At 41.4% G+C, this 27,045-nt stretch overlaps 1 protein-coding gene across 2 annotated transcripts; it reads left to right on the top strand.

Moving 5' to 3' along the window:
- On the top strand, positions 1–26,494 carry LOC139336072 (solute carrier organic anion transporter family member 1C1-like). Of its 2 annotated transcripts, XM_070969945.1 has the most exons (15): positions 1–370; positions 6,297–6,463; positions 12,888–13,029; positions 16,157–16,289; positions 17,656–17,777; positions 17,860–18,006; positions 18,539–18,637; positions 19,560–19,808; positions 19,936–20,100; positions 21,406–21,601; positions 22,405–22,570; positions 22,778–22,950; positions 24,851–24,915; positions 25,064–25,181; positions 25,999–26,494. In XM_070969945.1, exons 2-15 carry the CDS (start codon positions 6,374–6,376, stop codon positions 26,234–26,236), a joined length of 2,103 nt encoding a protein of 700 aa, XP_070826046.1. In that variant the 5' UTR covers positions 1–370; positions 6,297–6,373; the 3' UTR covers positions 26,237–26,494. The 2 variants fall into 2 exon arrangements, with proteins under 2 accessions (XP_070826046.1, XP_070826047.1); XM_070969946.1 differs by lacking the exon at positions 25,999–26,494 and having other exon boundaries at positions 24,851–24,919; positions 24,972–25,104.
- Positions 26,495–27,045: the final 551 nt, after the last annotated feature.

Here is a 27,045-nt window from a genome sequence, read left to right as displayed (position 1 = left end):
GTGTACGCCTGTCATATCTATCTGCAGGGTCAGTCGAAGAAAAGGAGGCAGCGGGGTCACTTTCCGAGCGCATCTAACGCGCCATATCTGCAGGCAGCGTCTCACTGCCGAGGACATGCTTGAGGAGATAAGAAGCCCTGTTTGATCCGGACCAGTCTGCCTGAGAGTCACCGTGAAGTCGGCTGGAAATGAACTCTGAAGGAACATGTCGATGTCAGAGCATTCATGATAAGAGTCGGCGCTTCTCCTCCTTCCCCATCCACGTGAGAAGTTTGACCGGAGCCGGCTGAAGGGAGGCTACCTGCGTTTCCGATTGGCTCTTTATCTTTGAGGCTCCAGCAACTGGACGACTGTTTCACTGGACACCGAGGTACGTGAGCGTGCTTTTATTTTTTAACCAATTGACATGTTGATGCTCTTTGTTGAATATCCCAGGTGTGTGATTCAAGATAGCGAATGATTCTTTTTTTTATGAAAAATGGCAAGTCTTAATTATTATTGTTATTGTTATTGTTATTTCTCATCACACTCTCTTTTATTTCAATTATAACATATTCGAATACAACAGGTTGATACGCTCTCTCGTTAACAGTCCCTCTTTAAAACATTGGCATCCCGTTGTAAAGAGTTTTTTTTTTCTTCCAATCAACCAATACACTGTTTTATGAACTGTGAAACACTTGGCGTTTGTGCAGCGAACAGTGAGCTGACCGTAAAATGCACAGGGAGGAAACCTTCAGAAGACACCAGCTGTACCTGCATGGCATCCTGGCATCCTGTGCAGCATCCTGAGTTAAAATCTGCCACTGGGTCTTTCCTGCACCTCAGACTCTTTTCATGAAGGTTGCTTGACATGTTTGATAAGAGATATTTGCCACAAGCGTCACTTGGTAAATTTTGGTCCATGGGGATGCTACCAGATGGCTCCAGATATGCAGTCACCTTGGAAACATTCGGTTTGATGCCTTCATTCTCAGTAATGTCAGACCCAATTCTCAAGAACAGAAACAGTTGAAGAAAATCATTAAAAGTGGTCCTAATTACTGGAGCTATTGCATATATTACCTGTTCTGGGATGATTTAGGTCTTTCTTTTACGAAACAATAGTACCCCACTGATCCAGTCATCTTAGTGAGGTGTTTGAAGCAAATTTGCGGGAATCATTATAACACCTGTAGAACCATCACGGGTGTTGGAAGACAATCTAAATGATGTTCAATTTACAGCAAAGACGATGGAGCTGATGTGGATATCATCTATATCCCACCCGTTTACCCAAACTGTAACCCTTTCCACACCCAAACAGAACAGAACCATGTGTGATTTTCAGTTTAAACCCCATCTTTCTGTTTCGTGATCGGTGTGTGTGAGTGTGTTTGACCTTGTAAGCTCACTTAGCAGAAGAGGAGAGGGGCTTTTGCAGGTTAGATGCTGTTTCTGCTGCCTCTAATAATCAGCACTCTGTAATGAAGATGACCTGTCCTGGCTCATGTGTGTGTTGAGTGAGTATTTTGACCTTTGGGCACTTAAGCCTGTGAAACTTTGGATTTTCTTATATAAACAAATTATTATTTTCATTAGTACAAAGTTTAGATTTCTTTTTCTTGCTTACAATTAGTTCTAGTTTTCAAATTCATACTGTACTTAGTTTAGTTGATGGGATATTGTGTGTGCTATCATTAGAGAGCTGTGGAGTTGGCATTGCCAGAGGCTGCTATAGTAGGCTACTCTACTTCCACAGTCCTGCTTTGCACCCTATAGTTCTCAGTCAGTTCACAGGCATTGCAATATGTCAGATCAGTCTCAGTATTAATGCACACAGACGGATTCACTAATGTATTTCAGGATTTACATAAAAATGACTCTCCAGCGAAATGTTTTTCAGTGCACACAAAAACATTTATCGTTGTATACAAATGTAAAACTAATCCACTTACAAAAAGTACCGTTCACAGATGTATTTAAGATGCACATATCCACAAATAAATGTAATTAAAAGTTACTGCAGTTTTCATCAAAAACATATTTGGAGGCTGTCATTTCTATACAGGCTGCTGAATCTGCATTTACAAACTCATGCGTGAACTTTACTGCAGTTGTGTGTGTGTGTGTGTGTGTGTGTGTGTGTGTGTGTGTGTGTGTGTGTGTGTGTGTGTGTGTGTGTGTGTGTGTGTTTTGAGATCCTCCTGACAGGGCTGGATTCACAAATCATCTGCAGTCAATCAGATGGCTCCTCCCACTTCAGCTAATCATGTAACTGTAGATCTGAGTCTGTCATTCAATGTGATCGCTGTGCTGAAATCCATTGCATGTCAGATAGTTCGATAGAAGTCGATAGTTCAAAAATTCACAAAAAATATCATCAGAATGTGAAGGAATAACAGGTCTGACATTGTGTCTAAGATGTCTTTGTATTGTGTTACCATGCTAACCAGCTAACTGCGTCCTGTCTTATAGTACCACTTTGTACCTCAAGAGGCGACAGTCCAATAATATAACCCCAGTTTGATAGGTTTCACAAGCACCCTTAGTTTTTTTTAGTCTGATAAATAAACTCACAGGAAATATTTGTACACCCATTTTCCTTATTGAATATAAAAATACAATCGTACGCCATCTGAATTTAAGTTTTCTCTTTTACTGAACTAAGATAAGATTAACTGCCTAGTTAACACATTGTAAAACACACTTAAATCAAACTCAACACAAACAACATACAACTCAACAAAACTATCTCGCCTTTCCACTGTTACAACAATTGACAACTCTGTTTTGGTCAAAATAAACCCTTAATTCATGTTCACTGGGAGCCTGGTTCCACTGCCCTCGGTGTAAACACCAACAAATCCATGGTGCTCGCTGCAGAGCTAACTAGCTAACAGCAGCTAATAGCTACAGCCATAGGTAGCTACAAAGTGTATAGTGAGCAGCAGTTAGCAGTTACTCCTGGGATATGCTACCCCCTGTTTGTTTGGAGTGTCCTTCGACAGGTGGCCAGTTCTCACATATTGTACCTTTAAAGCTCTGAAGCTAGTAAGTGGACCTTGGTGCTTTGTTCAATTCAACATACATATACTATACAATTTAAATATTTAATTGGCTGTAACAAATGAGGCTAGAATAAGTCACCCTATTATCCTGAAGGCCAAGTGGCTGAAATTATCCAGGTCTGTGCCGGCTGCAGTGACTATGCTGTTTACCAGACATTCCTTAACAGTGAGAATTAAATGATGTTTGATAAAGTGCTGCACTGACTACAGCACAGTGTTTGTGGGATGAGAAACTGGGTCTAGTGAGTATAAACATTGGTGGTACAAAAGAAAAAGAGCCAGAGCTACTGTTTTTTTTTTCTTTTTCTTTTTCAAAACCTACTGCTTTTGTGGACCACTGCTTCATATTGGCCTACTTAAAGCTGCTGTTGGTCTAATTCCTTGAAAGTAGGTCAAACCTGTTGCGATTAGCCAGCTCCTTCGTTCTGCTCTGGTCTTCAAGACAGAAAATCATTCGGGGAGAGGTGCAAACATGTTACATGTGGCGCCAGTGGCACGATCACTGACAGCAATGGTGGCAGTGTTGTGTTAGTTTTCTTTGTGCATTGCAATCACTAACTGGTCCCCTGGAGCAATTACATTCACTGTTTCACATGACTGCTGAAAAGGGGAGTGAGGGGGGAGGAGAGGCCAGTGCATGAAATAAGCAAGCGCAGTGTGAGGAGTCAGGATGAAAGAATCCATAGAAAGGGAGAGGAAGAGGTCAGTAAAGATGAAATGATGGAATAGGTGAAAGGAGATGAAAAGAATTTAAAATTAGTTTTTCATTCATTACATTTGTCTCTGTATATACACAATAGAATAAATTGGAATATATGAATGCTTGCATAATGTAGGAGTACTTTTCATTTGGACTTCAGTGTTGCCCTTTTGTTATCAGTATGCATCTGAAGGCCCACAATTTCTAATCCATTTTCCTCTACCATGCTTGTGTGACAGAGCTTGTTTGGATTATTAGAAGTAGGGCTGTATGAGGTACTAATCAATAGTCAGTGTGTTACTTACAGTACACACAAATTATAGCCACTGAAAACAATCAATACCAGATTAAGTATATGCGATATATAGAATATTTTCACCACTTTGCTTTACCATCAGAAAGCCCTTTCGGATGGAAACTGAATCAATTAATATCTAACTCTCCAAACCATGGTCCAAACCAGACCAACTCCTTTGACAAGAACAACAATTTTACCTTGCAGACCAAAAGAGCTGCTAATTTATCACTCACTATGTTTACATGCAGTCAATATTTGGGTTATGGTGAATATTCCGGCTTCTGAAACATTCGGAATAACCTGTTTACATGTGTGAGAAACGGGGTAATCAATTGGGATATCCCGATCAAAATAGCGACGCTCGGACAACGTGTTGACGCACGGAGAACGTCGTGACGCAATGCACATCATTTTAAAAACAAAAACAACAACAGCACAGCGGAGAATGAACAGCCTGGGGCCAGTAGCAGTGGCCTTCGTTTGCGCTTTGGTGCTGGTACTGACCCACCACCAGTACTTGAGACTATTCTGTCTCCCTTTCTGCATTAATGGAAGGTGAAAACGTGAAGAAATAGGAAATGGAACTGGAGCTGTGCCATCCAAATCAATGTTCCGTTCGATGGGGATATTACGATAGGCATATACATGACCAAATATTCGGGTTAGAAAAGGAGTAACCCAGGGGTGATATTCAGGTTTTTAAAAAACGGAATATTCCGGTTTTTCAAGTGTTTACATGGCCGTGCGCAACCAGGTTATTGCTTATTGCTATGAAGGGGTTACTTGACTGCATGTAAACGTAGTGACTGCCTCAATGGGTTAGCTCAGTGTTTCTCAATTCTGGTCCTCGGGCCCCACTGCCCTGCATGTTTCAGACGTTTCCCTCCTCCACCACACCTGATTCACATGATCAGCTCGTTATCAAGCTCTGCAGTGGCCTGATAACGAGCCACTCATTTGAATCAGGTGTGTTGAAGCAGGAAACATCTAAAACATGCAGGGCAGTGGGGCCTGAGGACCGGAATTGAGAAACACTGGGTTAGCTTGTGTTATTTTGTCACTTTCTGTTAGTTAGGATTCAGAGAAACTCGGGGTTTGCCGATCGCCATCTACCGTAGGTGATACACTGAATATTGATAAGAATCTCATACAACCCCACTTCAAATAACCTATATATATATATATATATATATATATATATATATATTACAAAAACCTATGAAACTCTAACAAATCAAAACTCAATCTAAACAAAACATATATAGTTAAAAAAGAAAAAAGAAAAAAAAACACCATTTGAATACTTTTACGATGAAGCACCTGCTACTAGGAAGTGTTAATTTTGTATCCACAGAAAAATTCTTCACAAATATAACATAGTTTTGTAAAGGGAGCACTGAACCTAATTGTCATTGAGGCAAATTGAATCAAATATAGTAGCAATTAAGGGGATCAGATCGGAAAACACAGATTTTCCAGATGGATTGGAGGACTAGGAACATAAAAAAAATAACACAACTCCAACAACAACACCTACTTTACACAGGAGCCATAAAACCGCTGAATGGCTAGCAGATATTTCTGTTTTACATGATGCCTTTTTTCTTTGTTTGAGCCACTCTGTTGACCATGATGCCATTATAGCTCAGCTGAGGCTGGTTTGGCACAAGCACTGCATGGATACTGCATGGGTTAGCTCAGGAATGTCCTGCAACAAATGTTTGATGGAACAGATTGGCATCACACAGAATACCGAAAGTGGGTAATATCATGTTAGCTAAGACATGTTAAAATTAAATATGAAGATTAAGCTAAAAGTACATGTCAGTAATCCAGACTGCATTTTTCAACAATACTGCCTACAGTATGTGTATAACATTAGCCTTTTCCCTTATATTTCTTTACATTATACCTTAATATTTCTATGCATATAGAGGCAGATGTTGCACAGAAAAAGTGAGTAGCAGATAAATATCAATAGATAAATCAAGGCAAACACCCTCCTCCATGTGAGAGCATCAGAGCAGCAGTTCTGTGAGTGTTGGGGAGATTCTGACACACAGCATTCATCATTAATGGGGATTCATTTTCACAGTGTTTATATAACCTTAAGATCACTAGAACCAATACAGGGGCTATTATGTTGTGTTTTTGTATCAGTCTCCCCCCTGCTGGCCGCTGCAGACATGTTTCTGTTTTTGTGCCGAGGATGAGAAGTGGGTCACATGCTTGAATTATCCATTTGCAGGGTTGCATGCATCAGTGCCAAGAAATTGCATTACGTGGGAGACTTCTGCTTAGGAGGCACAGAGACATTTCTGGAGGATGGCAGCAGAGCAAGGACGCACACAGTGGAACGGCCGCAGTGACGCCGCAGCCAGAGAACCACGCTCGTCTCCCTGCACCAGCCTGAAGGTACACAACCTGACATGTCTAGGATGAAGGAGCTCCAGCTGCCTTTTTCTCTTTTAGATGTTGTGTGTGTGTGTGTGTGTGTGTGTGTGTGTGTGTGTGTGTGTGTGTGTGTGTTTGTGAGTGGGGAGGGGTCACATGCTCTCTTAGTATGTATGCTTGTGCGTGTGTGTGTGCACAGAGAACAGTACTAACTAAATAACCAAATTACAGCAAGTCCAACAAGTCATTTCCACAAGGATGATGTGTGTCTATGAGGGATACTGTTATCTGTCTTAATATAAAGGCATTTGCAGAATGCCACAGGAAATTAATCACTGTGACATTCCCATCAGTTCAAAGTTTAAAGAAAACTATAGCCTTTGAGGTCAAATGTTTCCTCTCTTGGCTGTCAGTGGTAAATGAGTGCTGTTGTTCCAGATAGTAAGACAGTATCAGGTAGCCAGTCAGCGAACACTGATCACTGATCAGCTCATAGATGGGTGCCGCCCGCAAGGAATTTTATACACAGGAATTCGTTGTGGCACTGAAAATCCAGATGTAACGATGTTGGGAATAGTTTGATATTAAAAACAAAGCATATTAAAGCAAGACTTTGTTCAATGTTTGAGCAGAAATGACACAGTCTTATACGATCAGCAGCATAGGGTGGCTAACAGTTGCTGGTAGATAGATATTACAGTATGACGGACATCATTGACAAGTTTTCAGACTACATCGCTCTTCTTTTGGGGAGCATTTTCTAGCTTTATTATGCAGCTGACGGGAGAGATGCTGTTACAAAATATTTGAGCATTTACTATTATCCATTAATTGCCCTTTGTGGCCTCTGTGGTTACCATTTAACAAATGGGCCATTGTGACATAGATGGTGCACAAAGGACTGTGGGGCATCTTTACTTTTCCAATAAAGATTAAGACAATTTAGGTTAATTTAGTTCATTTTTCAAAATAATTTATTTCGATATTAAAAAAGCAGCCTCACATTTTCATGTAATATTGATGAAACACCATCTGTTATCTCAAAAGGTAATACAGGTAATCCATTTGAACACTACCATCTCATCAGAGTCAAAATATTTCTTGTGCTCTTGAGGAGAAAAAGTCATTTAGAAACAAGGACACTCAAATCAAGCATACTTAGGTTAATGGCTTTCTACTTTAACAAATACATGCTTTTTTTTATGATAATGTGTCTCTTGTGTCCTCTCACTGCCATTGTGAAAATGTCATAATGGTTACAACATTTCCCTCTGAGGAAAGATCAAGGAAATAAGGCAGAACATGATGTGAATCTCATATTGTTATAAATAGACCACCTCAGGCTCAGGTCTCTTTTCTTTCTCCCACCTCAAACAACCTAAAAAAAAACCTCAATTGGCTGAAAGCGTGTTGTCTGCGAACAACATGAAAGTTCGTAAAGCCCTAAATGAGATCAGACACTCTTGTTGCTTTTTCCTCACATGAAAGTGATGTGAGACAATGGCGCTCAAGCAGCTTATCATCATACAGACTGCAGAGGCAGGACAGACTTTTATTTCTTCTCAGAATTGTTTGGTTCCCTGACCGGCTGGGTGGGGCATGGCACAGCCCGTTTCCCCTCTAATCCTGTGCTCACTGTTATTCTCTGCTTCCTGTTAATTCCACAAATAAGAACAAGTTGTTTTTTTTTAATTCCTCACACCTTTCTTGCTTCAAGCGCCATCTCAAAACTCCCTTTCTAATCGTTATGTACTGTATGATAAATTATTTTAACCTTTTTGACATTGCTCTCATAAATAAGGGAAAACCGTGTGTGTGTGTGTGTGTGTGTGTGTGTGTGTGTGTGTGTGTGTGTGTGTGTGTGTGTGTGTGGCAGACTCCTGTGTTAGTCTAAGCATATTAGGAGGGTGTTGAGCTAAGAACAAAAGCGGGTCACAGGTCAGAAGGAGGCTTTGTTAAAATTTTCAAGCAGTCTTAATGTGAATCTCTTTGTAGTGATCTTTAATCTCAATGAGGCCACTGCTTATTTGGCACTTGCTAAAAACTAATTAAAAGTACACATTGAAAATGTCACAATGCATGCCATTGTTTAAAATCCCCTTAAAAAGACAAGCATGCCGTTACTCAGATAAAGTAATCCATTCCTAATTAGCAATTAATCACTTTCATTTCTCATCATTTACTCAATAATGGTGACACGTGGTCCCGGTTCGAATCCCGCTGTGGGCGCTGGTGGCGTGTCCTCCACCACGCCTTCAGTGCCTGCTGCTCGAGGAAAGGGGCCTTTCTGTGTGGAGTTTGCATGTTCTCCCCGTGTTCACCTTGGGTTTCCTCCTTAAAAACCCCCACTAAAAACATGCAAGATGATCACCGCCTGACCAGTGGTGACAAACAGAAACTGGGTCCCTGGGCGCCGGTCGGATGGCAGCCCACCACTCCTGGTCTGCCGCGGGGGAAGGACGACCAGGATGGGATAAATGCGGAGGACAAGTTTCACCAAATTGCATGTCGTGTGTGTGCATGTGCATGAAAAAAAATTGACAAATAAAGGGGATTGTCCCTCCGATTCTTCATCATAAGGAAAGTAATGACTTCGCCCTCTCGCTGAGAGTAGGTGGCAAGATGCTGCAACCAGCAGCCGGTTAGCTTAGCTTATCACAAAGACTGGGAATAAAGGGAAAAGCTACAGGTGGCTCTGTCCGAAGGTAACACCTCTAAAACTCAAATGAACACTGTTTTGTTTCTTCAATCATAAACTGAATAACCTTGCTTGATAGATATATTGACACAAGCTTTAATTCTAGATATTGGAGGAGGGTCTGTTGAAATTTTATATGCAGTGAAAGTCAAACAAATGCAGCAGACCAGTACCTGTATTGTAACTATGGGAAAGGAACAGTGCATTGCACTGCTTCATAAATGGTTTTCCACTGAGCCTAGTCTCTCAAAAGACTGATTTTTTCATAGTTACGCAAGTTGAGAACGGCTGTTCAAACACCATTTTTTATTGTTCTTGAGCAAATGAACAACTACATATAGTCAGAATGGTTGAGGTTTTACAGTGTGAACACTAAGGGCCCCTTGTTGCGAACTAAGGCATGCAGATGGTGCAGCTGGGAGCATCTCTACATAAATAACCTTTATCACATGCTATTTCTGTTTCATTTTTATTTTTTTTCCACTCTATCTGAAACTGTTAAACAAGAGCAAAATGCCACGACAATTAATGCTGAATGTGTGTGAGGAGCTGACCATCTGAATCAGTTTTCAGTTCTCTTTTCCTTTAAAGGCAGTGTGGAGACAGGAGAGGACATTGTGAGCTACCAAATGACTGTGTGGCAATAAAAACAGTAGTATAATTAAGAACATGACACCAGTGTTGTCTTAACTCCCACTGAGGGCCACTGCTGATAAAAAACATGTGGGATCGGGAGGAAAGTTATCGCTGGATTTTATGACAGTTCCTCCTCATCCCCTCAAGTGAGGATAATTTAGATTATGTATTTATTTGTTTGGCATAAATCTTTATGAAGGCCATTTGGATTCTCTCGAGAAACAGTCGTTTAGTGACAAAAAATGAATGAGGATAGATGGGAAATATAAATAAGAAGCTTTGGAAGGAAAAGAAAGGGTGTGCATACTGGATTGCAAGTTAATCCCTCCAGGAAATGCACATGTGATGAGCTACTTTGACTCATGCCCCACAGCATGATCTCAACAGAGGTCTGTTTGCATTGATAGCCGCTCTCCCATTATTTCATGTAAATGGAGATACGAGGAGAGGCAGAGGGATAAGATAAGTTGTTAACTTATTGTTAACAACTTACCACTGCCATTGTGGTTTTACCATAGCCAGCTGCTTCCAATTCAGCTCTCACTTAAGAGTGAAAAGGTCACACTGTATCCCCAATGCTGATTATTTGCACTTTATGAGCGATTTTGTTGGAATATCCTGCAGGCTATCGCAGTACGTATGTAAGCTCTACTTCCAGTCATTGTGCATTCCGTGAACATGGTATGTCTGATTTGTCTGATCATTTGTGTAATGTGAGTCTCATGTGTGCTGCTTTTCTCATGTCAAGCACAAGAATCATGACCAAGGTCACAAACCATTACCGATTCATTAGCACCCAGGGAGAAAGAGATGACAGTCAGTGAACAGGCAACACAAAGCCGTTATTCTCCGTCTGTCAAAACTCTGCACAGAGAAATCATTGGAGTGAAAACACTTCCACTTTTATTTTATTTTATTTTTTTTTAAATGACCATTTGGCAAAAAGGAACAAGTACTCACATTGTTGATTAAGGTTAAAGAGTTCAGGAAAAAGAGTAGGGGCTTGTCTCACAGGGGTTGCCTTTAGTGTAGCTTTTGAAGCATATATTGAAATAGTCATTTTCCTATTACAAAGTCACATTTTTTAGGTTCCCCATAATCAGAAATGTGTAAGCATGTGGTTGTATGTTCCTTTTTAAAAAATAAAAAAATGACAAAAACAGTTTCTTATGAGGCATCCTTTCATCTGGCTGTAGTATATTTGATTTGGTCTCTATTATCATACTGACATCTAGCTAGTGTTTGTTTGAAGGCTCAATGGGGGCAAAAGAAACGCTGATTAACATAATCAGATCAATTGAATAACTGAGTTTGGCATGTCCCAGTTCTTATGACATTAAGACTGTATTATCATGATGGCTCCTGTGTGTGTGCGTGTGTGTGTGTGTGTGCGTGTGTGTGTGTGTGTGCGCGGTTGAGCCTGTTGTCCGAGTTTGAGGTTTGTATAAATATCTAATAATAATAATAAGAAGAAGAACAATAGAATAAATATCTAAATAAAAAAATTGAAAACTGATTCAAGCTCTCTGTGCTGCTGTTCAGTGGCACAGATAATTATGTATGTTTTATGCATAATAATATCTCTACTGCTTGCTCCTGTAGACAAGCAGGTGCCAACATGTGACCTTAAATTAGATTAGTCAACTCTTCCTTTACACAAAACAGTTTTCATTTTTGACTTATTTCGCATGAATCGGGGTTTAAACAACTTTTTCACATTCCATCATAAAGTGTACTCCATGACACACTGATTCATTAATTACTCAAGAAATATCACATACCAAAATCTAAACATCAACTTAATTTTACTCATATAGCACCAAATCATAACAGTTATCTTGGGACACTTTTTATCTAGAGCAGGTCTAGATCACACCCTTGATAATATTACTTACAGAGACCCAACAATTCCCACCATGAGCAAGCATGTGGCTAGAGTGGCAAGGAAAAACTCCAGAAACTGCGAGCAGAACCGGGATCTGGGTTGGCAACCATCAGCCTCCAGCAGAATATGCAGTAGCACAATGCAAGTTGTAAAGTGATAGTAACGGTATTAATAAAAATAATAAAAGAATAATAAAGAATGAGAATGAGATTATTTTAATTTGTGAAGGTCCATTGAAAATTATTGGTGGCCAATGATTGCATTTTGTTTGCTCGTGTGTATCACGACAGCCAATAAAAAGCTAATAACCCTGAACATCCTGATTAAGTACTGTATGTAAATTGTTGTGGGAGAAATGAAGCGATACTTTGACCACCTGTCACTTAGAATATGTCCCAAGATGCTGACTGTTTATGATCTGTTTTTCTTGCATTAGAAGTGCTGTTGGATGTGTCAGTAATTGAGACTGTTGTATCAATCCTATGATATAAAAAAGCCAGACCCATTTTGTCATTTTACTCATTCTTGTTTCATTTGATGCGAGACTAACATGGCGAAAAGAAATAAAATCCCCAAGCTCTGAGTAGGTTTTGGGACTACTGTGATGCTAATAAGATAAGTGAATTTGTCTGGTATTTTGGGCATCTGCCATCAATGAATCTGTTTATTAGATTTCCTTTGGTTGTAACTGTAGGAGCATTGTTGATCTGTTAGCGATGGCTCAAGGCTCTTCAGTCTTGTTGCAGCCTAAATTAAAATTCAAAATGAGTTGTGGGGATTCCTCCTCTGTCTCAATCTCCTTTCACTTTTCCTCTTTTTTGTCACGCATTGTTTTGACATCCGTCCAGCCCTGCGCTGGTCCATCCTACACGGATTCTCTCTTTCATCATCCATTTGTCAGTCTGGCTGTCTTAACTGGAGCCAGTTATTCTCTCCTTGTTGTTGACTGTTCATGCACTTTGTGTCCATCTCAACCCTATTATTCCTGCGATGCTGGCACTTGTTAATGAGTGAACATTGGACTGATGAAAGTGGTTTAATGAGTTGAGTTCATGCATCGTAGCAATTGCAGTGATATCACTCAAGTGCTCCTTTTTTTTTTTTGTCCACTGTGATGTTTTCATGCCAGTGATGATTTCTATTAGTGATAATTAGGTCAAAGCATTAATTTAATGTAAAATCTATTTCTTTGTTTCTTTCTCTCTCATCTCCCTTTCTTCTCCCAGATGTTTCTGGTGGCTTTGTCCTTTGCCTATTTTGCAAAGGCTCTGTCGGGGAGCTACATGAAGAGCACAATAACTCAGCTGGAGAGGCGCTTTGACATCCCGAGTTACCTAATAGGTGTCATTGACGGGAGCTTTGAGATAGGTGAGTAGGCCTGACAGTCACTGCTGTTATTTTGTTGTTCTGTTTGCCGCCTCTGTGTCATGGGCTCCCCTCCCTTCTCTCTTTCTGCCTTTGGGACGGAAATATGAATGGGTCACAGAGGTATTCAAGCTGCAGATAAAGGATTCATCAGGCTTCCGAGAGGAGGACAGAGAGGTGTGTGCGTGTGTGTGTGTGTGTGTGTGTGTGTGTGTGTGTGTGTGTGTGTGTGTGGTGAGTCATAGTGTCGAGCAGGGACATAGTAGGTTCCGAGCTTTCTTTACACTGTGGACAGCTGGATGCTTGAATTTGTAAGGTTTTCTCACCATTATTAATTCAATTTCAGCCTTCCTCCAGTAATATGCATGAGCATTTACCAGCTTTTATCTGACATGTGAATCAGCAACAAGCAGATGGACCCTTCAGGCAATGCTTAAATGATTTGTTGTGTAAGTGCAACACAAACTGCCCAGCTCTCTGCAGACCCTTATGAATATATCACATTCATTCGTTTCTTGCACAGCATGTCCAGCTCGTTTTTTCTGCTGGGAATGAAGGTTATCTTATGGACAAGTAATGTTTTCAATACAAAATGATGCAGATGGTATTAAAATAAATACATAAATAACTAAAAAGGCTGTCCTGAAAACTATCTTTGCGTGTGGAGTTCGAAAGAAGCGAGCTCTCCAGGTGTCTGTAGCCTGCACCTCTCTCTCTGCTTGAGGCTAGTGGTTCAAGGCTGCATTAGCTGCTACAAGCATAATACACCCAAACCTCTGACCGAGCTGTCGTCGTTGTTGTTGTGTTTTTTTTTAAACTGTCCATTGTGACTTCATAATAATATTTTGCATGAAGGGTTAGGTAAGGGTAAGGGTTTTTACAAAAACGGTCATGTTTTGTACATGGGGAACGAAACACTGTGTAGTGACTCAACCAGACTGACAACTGAAAGGGCAGAAAGACACAACAGTTAAATAAGAATATACGAGATCACCAGTCATTAAAAGAAATTTTAAGCTTAGCATCAAAATCTTTGCAGATTTAAATAGAAACAGGCTCCTGTGTCACGGTCAAGTGCACATTAATGCCTATAACACGCTAGAATTAACAGGCCTGTTGCTTTAGAGCTGTTCTTAAAACTTGTCTCAGATTAGCACTACTGGGCCTGGATGAATATCAGGTGATCACATTATGGGCTGTCAGATCAACCCCAATGAGTAGACGGCAGAGGGCCCAAAGAAAAAATGGGTTCCCAAAACATCTAGAGCCCAGTCGTACTGCTGTGGTTCAGTAATGATTCAGGGTCACTTACGCTTTTCTGGACTGGGCAAAAATGAGTATTTGGGGTTACTGTATTCTGTAGTACTGGCAGTCTGGTGTCACATGGAATAAAAGTAGGATTTAGATTATTTGACCAAACCAAAGATTTAGTTTGTGAAAATATACGGCTAGTTAGTAGATCTAGCTTATAGTGTGACTGCATAACGCAGCAAATACTGTATGTGCTTTATGTAACCTGATGACATTCAGCAAAATGTGTTCCCAGATTGTCCACTGGCCAGTTTCTAGGCCAGTTATGTAAGGCCAGTCCATTCAATTCAAGTGTCTCTTGGAGGTTATAAATCATACATAGCTTCCAGAACAAGATGAGACCCAAAGAAACATGATTCATACAAGATAAAAGTCATTACACACTATCAGCCATTCTACTTCTGTTCTTTGTGCTGTCAGGGGGGCAGTTTGGGCTCACGGTGACATGATAGGATAAAATTAATTAACATTTTTCCTCAATAACATTATGGGGGAGTGTGCAACCTGCTGTTACTCTGATGGAGGTAGGGTGTATCTGCTGGAGGAAAAGGTGAGGATGACGCCTCCAGTGCCGTCTGAGCTGAATACCCTGCATCTCTCTCTGCCTCCGTTTCTCCACCTCCTCTGAAAGCTGCTTCTCCCGTGTGGCCAAGGCAACAGGCTTTTTCTATAGGACCGTTGCCAGGGTAACATAGAGGCAGAGCAGGGCAGCGTGAAGAGGAAAGAAAGAGGAAAGTGCGAGAAACAAGAAGGGAGAACAGAGCAGAGGGAAAACAAAGTGAGAGGAGAGAGAGAAGGGGAGAGCAGAGGAATAAAGAAAAAAAAAGGAGGGTGGAGAGTGGAAACGATGGACGTTGAGTTGAGCCAGTGGAGCTCAGCTGACGTAGGTACTCGCACATATGCTGCATGAATCACTCCCAGCATGTACTGAACACAAGCTGGATATCCAGAAAGTTCAAACAAGTAACGAAACATGAGAAATGATCACAAAGAGAACACAATGAAATCAGCTGAAAAGGAAACAAAGATCTCCTGTTTCACAGCCACAGTACACACTAAAACTCTAAGTACCATGTACAATGCTGTTTAAGAGACAAGCTTCCAGTAATTTCTCCTAAGCATACAAAGAGGTTACACACACGTTTACTCATAATTAGCTGACATCTTGCTTCTTTCTCTCTCACTCACACACACACATGCACGCACGCACACATGCACAACAGTTAAACGATTGCTGGAGGGTTTGACGTCATCCCGTCAAATGAACCTTTACAATAGAAGAAGGTCAGGCTGCACAGCATAAGCTTATCTCTCTAGACCAGTTTTCCATCTGGCTTACAGTGTTCTTAGTGTCACGGATCAAAGCCAAAATGCACTAAAAGGTGACGATTGACAAAGTGGCCACGCTTCCACCCGGCATCGTTTAATTTTCATGTCATCTAACACGTTTGCCGCTACATGCTGGAGATAATAAAGAATCTCTTGGAGCATGATGGTAATGAACCACATGTGAGAACACGACCTCATCTGCCTTTCAAATGAGGCACATATGCAGCAGTGTAGCTTTCAGTTTTCAGCTGATACTTTTCACAGGAACATTTCACGCAGAAGTCACCCGACACGTACATGTCAAAATATCTGTCAACTATTATAATGATATGTATCTACATTATACTGTATGAGGTTCGAATGGTTGCTTTCTAGTTAACTTTTCTATTATTTTGTTTCAGAACGCGCATAAACTATATTCACACATTGATTTGGAGAAAGAACTGCAGCTCTGTAAGCGATATATTTCTGGCTGGCTCCATCCTCACAGGTAACCTGATGGTGATAGCTTTTGTCAGTTACTTTGGGGCCAAGCTCCATCGGCCAAAGATCATTGCAGTGGGCTGTGTGCTGATGTCCATCGGCACCTTCATCATCGCTCTGCCTCACTTCATCATCGGTCGGTGAGTAAAAAGAGCCCGTGGGCCTGGCTGTTGTTTGACTTCAGCTATAGACGCAGATACTCATGTTGATTCAATACGATAACGCTGGAGTTTCCAACACATCGATAAGAGCTGCACAAGAGCTACAGAGCACATTTGTTAATCAATTAATTTCGATTTATTGTCGATGTGCAACACGTTCTCATCCCAGGTCGTCAAATACCAACACCACTTTGTCACACTCCTCTGCGTCTCATACAGATGCACAAGGTACCCTATAGCAGCCAGGGGTGGGCAACCTGTTCCACAAAGGGCCGGTGTGACTGCAGGTTTTTGTTCCAACCAAGCAAGAGCTCACAGTTTGACCAATCAGCTGTCTGAAGAGTGAGATCAGTTGATTGAATGAGTCAAATCAGCTGTCTGAAGAGTGAGATCAGCTGATTGAATGAGTCAAGTCTGGTGTGCTGCTGCTTGGTTGGGAAGAAGACCTGCAGCCACAGCGGCCCTTTGTGGACCAGGTTGCCCCAGCATGTGTTTGAAACCCTTTCTAACACGTGGTTAACATTGTCAAATGGTCGCTCCTGTGAAACACTCACAGCTTGGTTAGGTTTCGGCCGTAATACCACTTTGTCACACTGAAGAAAAGACTGATTGAGGAAAAGCCTTTCTCACACATGGTTAACGTTGTGCAATGGCTGCACTTTGGTCAGGTTTAGGCACCAAAAGTACTTAGGTTTAGGACAAAACCTTTGGCCCTTGGTTTCATGTGGTACATGAACCAGGTCTCCCAGGTGAAAGTCCTGTGTGTGGCCCACAGCTCTACGCCAACCTACACCCCACAAGAGACTTTTTCGCTCTGTATATTACGTCGACTTGTTCTGAACGTCTAATGTTGCTGTGGATGGATTTACAATGGAGTCAGTTGAAAACCCAGTACACACAGACACACTGCGTGAGAAGGCAAGGGGCGTGACAAAATGGGATCTCGTGAAATATTTTTGATGAAGCAGCCTTGTTAACGTTAAATTAAAAACATGCTCAGACTCATTTAACAATTAGATAAGGTCTCACTGACACAACATGAACAACCGGTACATGCATTATAATGCACAACAGTGAATGTTTCAAGGCCACACCACTGGATTTACATCAAGACAACAAGAAAAGGTCATGTCAGTGTATCAGGCTGTCTTCTATCTTACTTCAGGATACTATTCCAGTGCATTTTGAGTATAGATGCCTCAGCACGGCTTCACTTTTCACTTTTTCCAACTTCCACACTGACATACTATACTTGAAATCTACCTCCAGTCACATTCACAGATTCTAACCTATAACAGTAAAATTCTCGGGTTTTATCTCTATTCCATTTGTGCTTTGTACACAGCTATGAATTTGAGACATCGGTGCGGTGGATGGTGAACTCAACACTCAACCCCTCTCCTTGTACGGTGGCCTCTCCAGCAGACCTGACCCAAGGTGGTAAACTGCCTGAAGTGCCAGCCACAGGTGAGCATTTACACACACGCACACACATGCACATAAACTATTGTAGGCAAATAAAGACGTGCCAGATCATCTTTTCCTCCAGGTTGTGAAGGTGAATCCAACCTGTCCATGTGGATCTATGTACTTCTGGGAAATGTCTTACGGGGGATCGGAGAGACGCCTGTGCAGCCACTTGGGATCTCTTATATAGATGATTTTGCTACTGAGGAGAATGCTGCACTATATGTTGGTAAGGGCAATATTACCCAGTAGTGGACATGCACTAAACACCTTATCGCTGATGGTATTCTATGCTCATGATCTCTAAAATGTAATTGATAAAATGTGCAACTAGACTCCAGAACCAGCAGATAAATTCTGTGTTGATGTTGATGTCAGGGAAACAATAATTAAAGTCTGGCTGCAGTTCAGCCCCACATGGTGAAGCAAACAAGTCTTGTTTATAGCTCATGACAGTGTGTCACAATAATGCCATGCTTGTTGAAAGCCCTGCCATGTGCAACAGTGATGTTTTACTAAAAATGAGCATGGCAGGAAATCCCTTTAGTGTCCTACAATAGCGGTATTACCGAAAAAGAACACGCTGATTTAGCAAGTCGATTCCAAACAGCGAGGGTTTTAAAACAGGTTGAAAAAATGTGGTGAAATGTCTGTGCAGTACTCTGTATTATCAACAGCGTCTCATCTGTAGTACAGATAGCCAAGAGTCCTTATTAGTCTGTGTGTTGTGTATGTCTTTGGATGTGTTTGTCGTATCCTAGGCTGCGTGCAGACCATCTCAGTGGTTGGCCCCGTGTTCGGCTACCTGCTGGGCTCCCTTTGTGCCAAAATCTATGTGGACATTGGATTTGTAAAAATGGGTGAGTGCACAACATACATTTCTAAGTATTTCAGGTTAGATAATTACGTGAATTTATAGACTGTCTAGACTAATTTGATGTCATTAACCGCTTATCCTGGACTGAAGTGCTCATGTGAATGGAATTTACGGAATTAATGGAATTTTATTTACACTTTCACTGTTTAATTTTAGTGCCCAGAATAAGAGATATCTCTTTATATATCCAGCCAGTTTCCTCACACTTATTCCAGATGCAATTCTCAATTTTGTAATACATTCATAATGTTGTAGTGATTTAGTCAAATCAGGCAACACTGAAGTCACTGGAAATGTTATTAGTAAAACCTGTACTTTTCCTGCCATTACAGATCTAAATGTCTGCTCTGACGAAGGCCTTTTCATTCATAAAACTGAGGCAAGACATTATCAGATGTGACCGCAGATAGACCTCAAGCAGTGTATGTACAGCTCACAGACTCAGGACAGGTGTACAAGATTAGCATCACTTAGCTAATGAACGAGGCACGGCGAGGGAAAAGAAGGACAAAGCCCCGCGATAGATGACAATCAAATAGAGTGCAGCAGAGGGAGAACTAAAGCAAAAAAAGCAGAAGACAGACTGAAGAGAGGAAAGAAACACAAAACACACCTAACACAAAGCTCTGTGACACGGCACGCTGTCCATTTCAGACATTATTGCAATGAAAAGGCGGACCACAGGTTGTTAGGGTTGTTCTGATCACCTCTGTTGCTCCTTAATAGCAAATCTGCCTCCATCTTTGCATCCATTTAGTTGATTAGCCAGCAAAGTAAAGGGAGTTCAGAAGATTTTAGAAAACCTGTAGAAGTAAGTCAAAAACATCATAAAACTGCCCCTTGTATGGTTCATGCATGATCTGTATTGATTTACGTCTCATCGTCATCTCATCCCCCCAACACAGAAACTATCACCATCACCCCAGCAGATGCTCGCTGGGTGGGCGCCTGGTGGCTGGGCTACCTCATAGCTGGGGTCATCACCCTGCTGTCTGCCATCCCATTCTGGTTTCTGCCCCGCTCTCTGCCCATGTCCGGGCCCCGGGGCCCAGAAAAGTGCACACCAGAGCAGACAAGTTTCATTAAAGACTCTCCTCTACTTAAGCACAAGTATCCTGCAGATGACAACACCAGTTTCATAGAGATGGCCAAAGGTAAGGATGGACGTGGAGGTTAGTCACTTAAAGATAACGTGCTATTTTGATACTCTACGTTCTCTGGAGGGTCAGGGTTATCGTGCAAAAATTTGGTGTTTCAGCTCTGATTTGTGTCCCTCTGCAGACTTTATTCCAACCCTGCGAACTCTGCTGGGACACCCCGTGTATTTGATCTATCTGTGTGTGACAATCATCCAGCTGAACTCCCTCATTGGCATGGTCACCTACAAGCCCAAGTACATCGAGCAGCACTTCAGGCAGTCTGCCTCAAAGGCCAACTTTCTGATGGGTACATGTGTTTTGAATATTGCTCTGTCACATAAATTATCTGTGTATTACAACCCTGAAAGTCAGCACACAGCAGACCCAGAGAGGGATTTTCTGCTTGCTTCACATTACACGGGAGAAAGAGCTCTTGGATGCGCCTGCTTTAATTCTTGTGCTTATAACATGCACTGCAGAGATGACACATTTAACATGTTTATCATTCCAAGCCTTTTCCCCTGTTAATTTGTGGTGTTTTGCATTTGCTGAATGAAGCAGAAAAAAGCCCTTTAAGGGGGGGCATTGTGAAAGAAAGGAGAACTGGGTTGCTTATGTTCTAATTTAGCCTACTAACCGCCACAGCTGCAGAGACGGAAGCTTTGTGAATATGAAATGAAATATCTAACGAAGTTGGTAACATAAGATGAAAGCATTGACGTACACGTGGTCTCATCAAGGGAGATGCCTGCACAGACCAGACTGGCTGCATATGAAAGGGAATGCATTATTAGTGACCAGAGCTAACGACATGGGTATAGATAAAAGGCCACGTCTTCACATTGATGTTCAATGAAGGTATGAAAGAACAGACTAAAATAATAAAGAGCAGGGCTCTTCTCTGATCAAGGGGATTTGGAATTTGTGTCTTATTTTTTCTCTGAAAGTGTCTCAGTAGCTTACTTGCATGTGATATTAGCAAAGCTTTGATACAATATTAAATCGTATTGTCTGTCTTTGTTCAAATCCAGACTTAGCCTTTATGGCACCCGTTTGTGGGATTTAGTGGCATCTTGCAGCAAGGTTGCAGGTTTCAACCAACTGAATACCCCTCATCTCATCTGTCCCTTTCTAAACATGTAGGGGAACCTACAGTGGCTGCAAAATGTGCAAAATCGGACCTTTAGGAAACATTCGGGTCCTTGGATAACATTCTCATTTTTGTCCTTCAGAGAAACACCTTGAGAACGTCTCGTTTTGATCTCCCTTAATGTTAATGGGGATGTTAACAGGACTTTCCTGGCCTTGTGCGCACACACACACACACACACACACACACACACACACACACACACACACACACACACACACACACACACACACACACACACACACACACACACACACACACACACACACACACACACACACACACACACACACACACACACACACATTTATACACTAATGAAAACATACTTATGAATATCAGAACCCATGTCTGCCCGATTCTGCCAGCAGATCCCCCTTAAACTTACACACCAGACCTTTAAAGCATCCTCTACTTTCAGGTAACACTGATCGTGTGTTTTGCCTTTTCTCTTAATCTTAGGTGTGATCAATATCCCAGCTGTGGCACTGGGTATGTTTTCTGGAGGTTTACTGATGAAGAGGTTGAAGCTGAACATCATGGGAGCGGCCAAGTTTGCCTTTGGCACGTCTCTTATTGGTTACATCCTGTCACTGTTCTTCTTCGCAATGAGCTGCGAGAACGCCAAGGTAGCTGGGGTGACACTTTCCTACGACAGGTGAGTCATCAGCGAGTTTACACAAATCTGTCTGATTATTAATGTTTCGATTTGTGACAAAAGTTAAAATAAGAGTGAGAGCATGGAGGTGTATCTTAGCAGAACTGGCATCGAATGGCCGTAGGTTTCCATGGGGGCCACACTTGAAGGAACAGCACTGACAGAACAAGCAGGAACATGCAGGCTGCTGTTTAACACCGTGGCAACCCGTGGGTGATCACAAGCTTAAACCCAGCCAGAAATAACATAACAGACCAACAAAACAGTCAGCTCCTGTGTGTGCCCGATGCACCGCCGAGCCTGACGACTGAGCCTCCACGGCAGACACAAGTGAAGTGACACTGCTGACAAAACAGATGAAAAGCAGCCAGATGGGTGCAATGTGCTAATTAACCGACAGTGAATGTGCTAAAGCTGGCACACACAATCACAATCATCCCTGACACCACCTACGTTTAAAGAAAACGCAAACTAAAAACATGTAATAGTAAGTTTTCCTACATAATTTCATTAAGTTTTTAAATATGTGCATATCCACGTGTGTGTGTGTGCGTGTGTGTGTGTGTGTATACATGGTTGTAGGAGAGGAAGACAACATTATTATTAAAAGATACCAAATACATTAAAATGTGCATCAGTCTCTGATGAAAGTGACAGAGTAACATTGCTTTGGCCTTTATTTTACTAATGCATTACAAGTACACTAAGCATTTTATGGTGTAATTATGTCAAGAGTACTAGAACAAATCATGTAATGACATAATAAATAATTGCCCCTCGTTTGTGCATCCTCTTGCTGTTAGCGTGGAGACGATATCTTATGATAAACACTCGGTGTTCACGACCTGCAACTCAGACTGCTTTTGTTCAGCGAGTGACTGGGACCCTGTCTGTGGGGAGAACGGCATCACATATGTTTCGCCCTGTCTTGCTGGCTGCACCAGCTCTGCCGGCACAGGAAAAAACACAGTAAGTTGTCAAAGACGTATCACTCTGTTGTGCAGACGTGTGCATTTATTTGTTTGCTTTTGAGTGGAGTTAAAGTTAGAGTGATACTTGCAGTGAAAATCTGTCATATTCGCATATTCACTATGTCAGTGTTATCATCCTTTTTATTGCTGTGTTTATGTCCTGCTATACATGGTCACATGTGTGCGGCTATACATGTCTCTCCAGGTCTTCTCTAACTGTAGCTGTGTCGGTGTGGCTGGTAACTTTACGGCCAGTACAGGTCAGTGCCCTCACACGGACGACTGCGACAGGATGTTCCCGTACTTCCTGGCTCTCTCTGTCATCACTTCCTTTATCATCTCTCTTGGGGGGACACCGGGCTACATGCTTCTCATCAGGTCAGATTTGAATTAAAAAGGGGTCATATTAGCTTTAATGTCATCATATGCAGTATTTTGAGCTACATATGTTTTGCATATGTTATTTTTTTTCCCCAGAGTCTTGACATATGAAATAATTTTACGTTTATACTGATGCAGCTTTAATTTGATGATTTGCATCCTGTGGAGCTGTTAGCTGGTGCTTCTTTTTAGCCCACAAATGCAGCTTGATGATGATTCGTTGACAGTTTCTGCGACTCTGAAAGGAAAAATCTTACATTTGAGCTGCTTATTTCCAAGAATCATGGAAGGTGTAGAGGTTTTTATTGCACTTCCATACCTGACTAACTGTTACTGGAAACCGCTATGTGTTGTATGTCTGCATGTTTTTGTTTTTTTGAGGTTTAAACTCCCTGATATGATGGCACTGGCTAGAAGGACATGGCCAATTGAGAATCACTTAAACCCTTGAAGGCCAATTTCTAATCTAATGCTCACATCTAATGGTCAGGGAGACTCTTGAGATACCAACTGTTATAAACTCCTGTTGACTTGCTGATCTTGTAGTGAGAGCACCTTTGATTCAAACAACTGTCAAACACGATATGGTCCTGACAGCTGTGATGAAGGCATCATTCAGTGTAGTTAGCAGCATGTATTTTAGAGATCCCCTATACAAAACCTAATGACTGTCAAAGTTCTAAATCATGACGCTATGCAAGGCTGCAGCACAGTGTTTCTCAAATCTCAATTAATGTTTTGTTATGAATGACAATAAATGATGGTCGGGACAGAAACAGGGATGTCATCCATCATTAACTTCCTATAATGACTGGCCCTTCAGATACAGAGGAAATGGGTCGTGACAATCGGTGCTCCATCTCTCTCACTCTTCCTCAAGAGGATCATGAGACGATTGGTTGCTCTGTGTTACTGACATTGTAATTGAAATGTATTATTTTGCATGGTGAGTGGAAAATTCAGTTTGTGGACTACAGGCTGGAAGGGGAGGTTTCACTCCCAGGTCCCTATTGAACATGTATTCTGTAGTTTTTCCTTCCAGCTCCTGGTCCCAGGCCCAATTAGTTTCACTCCTGCACACACATGCATGTTTTAAAGAAAATAAGTGAAATATAGATATAATTTTGTTGATAAAATACGCATTTTTTTTAGGATTCTGGCATTGGCATTTCACTGGATTACATACAGTATGCATGTAGCCCAAAAATCCTGTATTATGAACTGGATATAGATTCTCTTGCACCACAGCACCCCCTGCTGGCTGACGTTCTACTTCTACTCCAAGGCTCCTTTTACTGATGAGACTTTCCTTAGATGAAGGATAGCACACCCGATGCTTTTTTTAATCCTCTGCTTTGTTCTCCATATTTCTCTTTCCAACCACTGGTGTGAACTTTTCAGATAAAATTGTCTCATTCAGCGAATGCTTACAAAATTCTGCCTACACACAACACATGCACACACACACACACAAGATCGCTTAAGCCCGTATCAGCTGATCCTGTCAGAATGTACTGAAATGAAATTAGTTTACTTGCTATGTTTTTATGTCTAATTACACCATTTATTTTAATGTCTATGTGTTACCAGAAACACTGTTTGGGTAGAGACTTGCCCTAAGAAGAAAAGTATCCTGTTTAAATTGATCATTTCCCACCAAAACAAAACGTTTCGAACAAACGTGTTGAATGTATTTGTGCCTCATGAAATTCTTGACAGTGTGACATTATGTGTGTACACTGGTTTGTCTGAACTTGAGATTACTTGTATTTTATTGCGTAAGAAAGGAACTCCGGTTAACTGGCCTTGAATGTGTTCTGCTTTGTACTATCACATTTTCTAACTAGTTTCTGATGGTATTTCCTCAACAATGTCTGCAATTTTTGTCTTCTTTCAGGTGCATTAAGCCACAGCTGAAATCTTTGGCCTTGGGTTTCCATGCTCTGGCGACACGTACCCTCGGTAAGTCTCCTTCAAAACATAAATCATCTACCGAGCATGTTCCTGTGGCCTTCTAGTGCTTATTCTGACTGCTCTGAACAGCATTAGCAGAGTCTGTTGTATCTGTTCTGGGGGATGTGGTCGTGAAAATATGTTTTTGGTCATACAGCGGGGATCCCAGCACCCATCTACTTCGGAGCAATCATCGACACCACGTGTCTAAAATGGGGTCAGAAGAGGTGTGGAGGCATAGGAGCCTGTAGAATCTACAACACCACGGCCTACAGGTAGTTCTCACGAGTTTCATCTATCATTTATTCATGATTTAGTTTAGACTTCATGTAGCAGTGATCACAAGGTTTTGTACAATGTGGAATTTGAAACAGATTAGCACGAAAACAACCACTGAGCGCCTTTAGATTAATGTATGTTTGACATGTTGTTAAGTTCTGACTGACTGCAGTACAAAGCATAAATAATGAACCATAAACACTTGGGACGGTCGACAGCCAACTCTCTGCTGCAAAGCTGGCTCACACTAGGTGACATCTTCGTGTGTGTTTGCGTATATCAGGATTATTCTGACTGTAAATTAATCTGACGTGTAAAATAATTCTGCAGTTTTTTCAGCTTTGCTGTCTCATGTTGCTTTAAGGACTTTCTACAAAGCACAGATTTGCATAAACTTGCAACAGTAATTTACTTTTCCTAACTTCAAAACTGCACTTTCTCCACTAAGTGTTAGTGAACATATGCTGCAGAGGTTTTCAGACTGTGAGGCATCTGAACCTCAGAGAGAGGTAAGAGGGACAGGTAGAGGCCAGTGATGTAAAACAAAGAAGTGAGTTATTTTAGGTTGGCCCTGCTGGTTTGGCCAGTTGTCCACAGCGGCTGTGGCCCAGCTCAGTGGCAGTTTAAGTACTTCAACATTTCTCATTAGATTACAGGACTTTGCTTTAAGTTTGTACTCCTCTCAGAGTCACTTCACTTACCCTCAGCTCATCTCCCCCATTCAGCTCCTCCTCCTGCCTTGTCCAATGTGCTGTCACAAGAAGCCTTATCTTTACCAAACAACATATATTTTTTCTAAACCTAACTTCTCAGGATAGCTTATCTGGGTCTGACTCTGAGCCTGCGGACTATCTCATTCATCATTTGCATCCCGGGCTTCATTCTACTCAGCCGACAGCTGAAGAAGGAGGAGAGAAATGGCATCCATGGAGCTCTGGCCAATGGCGGGACAGAGCTGGAGGCGCTCAGGAAGGAAGAGCTTGTGATCTTCAATTCTGACCAATCACAACAAACCTCAGACAACAGCACTGACAGGGAGACACGGCTGTGACAGAACTGACCTTCCTTGTTTCTCACACACTCTCTCACACAAACACACACGCACACACACATGGTGATACTGTACACATGCACACACAAACGAGATTTGCAGGGAATCACATGTTGTAGCCGATCATCTCATATAAAGCATAAATTCTATATTTGTACTACTGGACCTGTGAAGGCTTTGTGAATTTGACAGAAATTTGATATAACTGAAATATTTCTTGAATGTACATGCTGTTTTTTTTTTCCTTATGAAGAAAAATATAAGAATATTTTTCTTTTTTAACGGTGGCACAAGAGATTAGATGGGAAATGTGACTTGTACAGACTACTACAAAGAAACAGTGTAATTCTGAAAACCAGCACTCATAAAGCTTTTTTCTTTCTCATGAAGATTTTCTTCCTGACATCCCTGTTCCCGAAAGGAAGAGGAGATGTGGCCTTATAAACCAGAGGCACTAAATTCAAAGAAAATCTAAGATAAAGATGAGGATAATTAGGTCTTCAGAGACAGAAAGTGAGGACGATCATTTTCAGAATCCTAAATAGAGGAAAAAAACAGGTTGTTGTGGAAGTTTGTGTCTGAACATTTATTTCAGTAACTCTTAGCAGTTGTTGATTTGACATATGTGCCTCATTCACTCAACAGTTACCTCTAAATCACGTTTGTTCTCTATTTTGCAAGACTTTGAACACATATCAAACACCATTTCATTTTCCATGTAGATCTCAGACTGAATGTACGTCTTTTGCACTCCTTTCAAAAATGTTTCATTTCTGACTCTTTCAAAATTTTGTCTTTCACCTTAAGCC

Source organism: Chaetodon trifascialis, chromosome 9 (assembly GCF_039877785.1).
Source record: "Chaetodon trifascialis isolate fChaTrf1 chromosome 9, fChaTrf1.hap1, whole genome shotgun sequence".
NCBI lineage: Eukaryota > Metazoa > Chordata > Actinopteri > Chaetodontiformes > Chaetodontidae > Chaetodon > Chaetodon trifascialis.
This window is presented reverse-complemented; position numbering and strand designations above follow the sequence as displayed.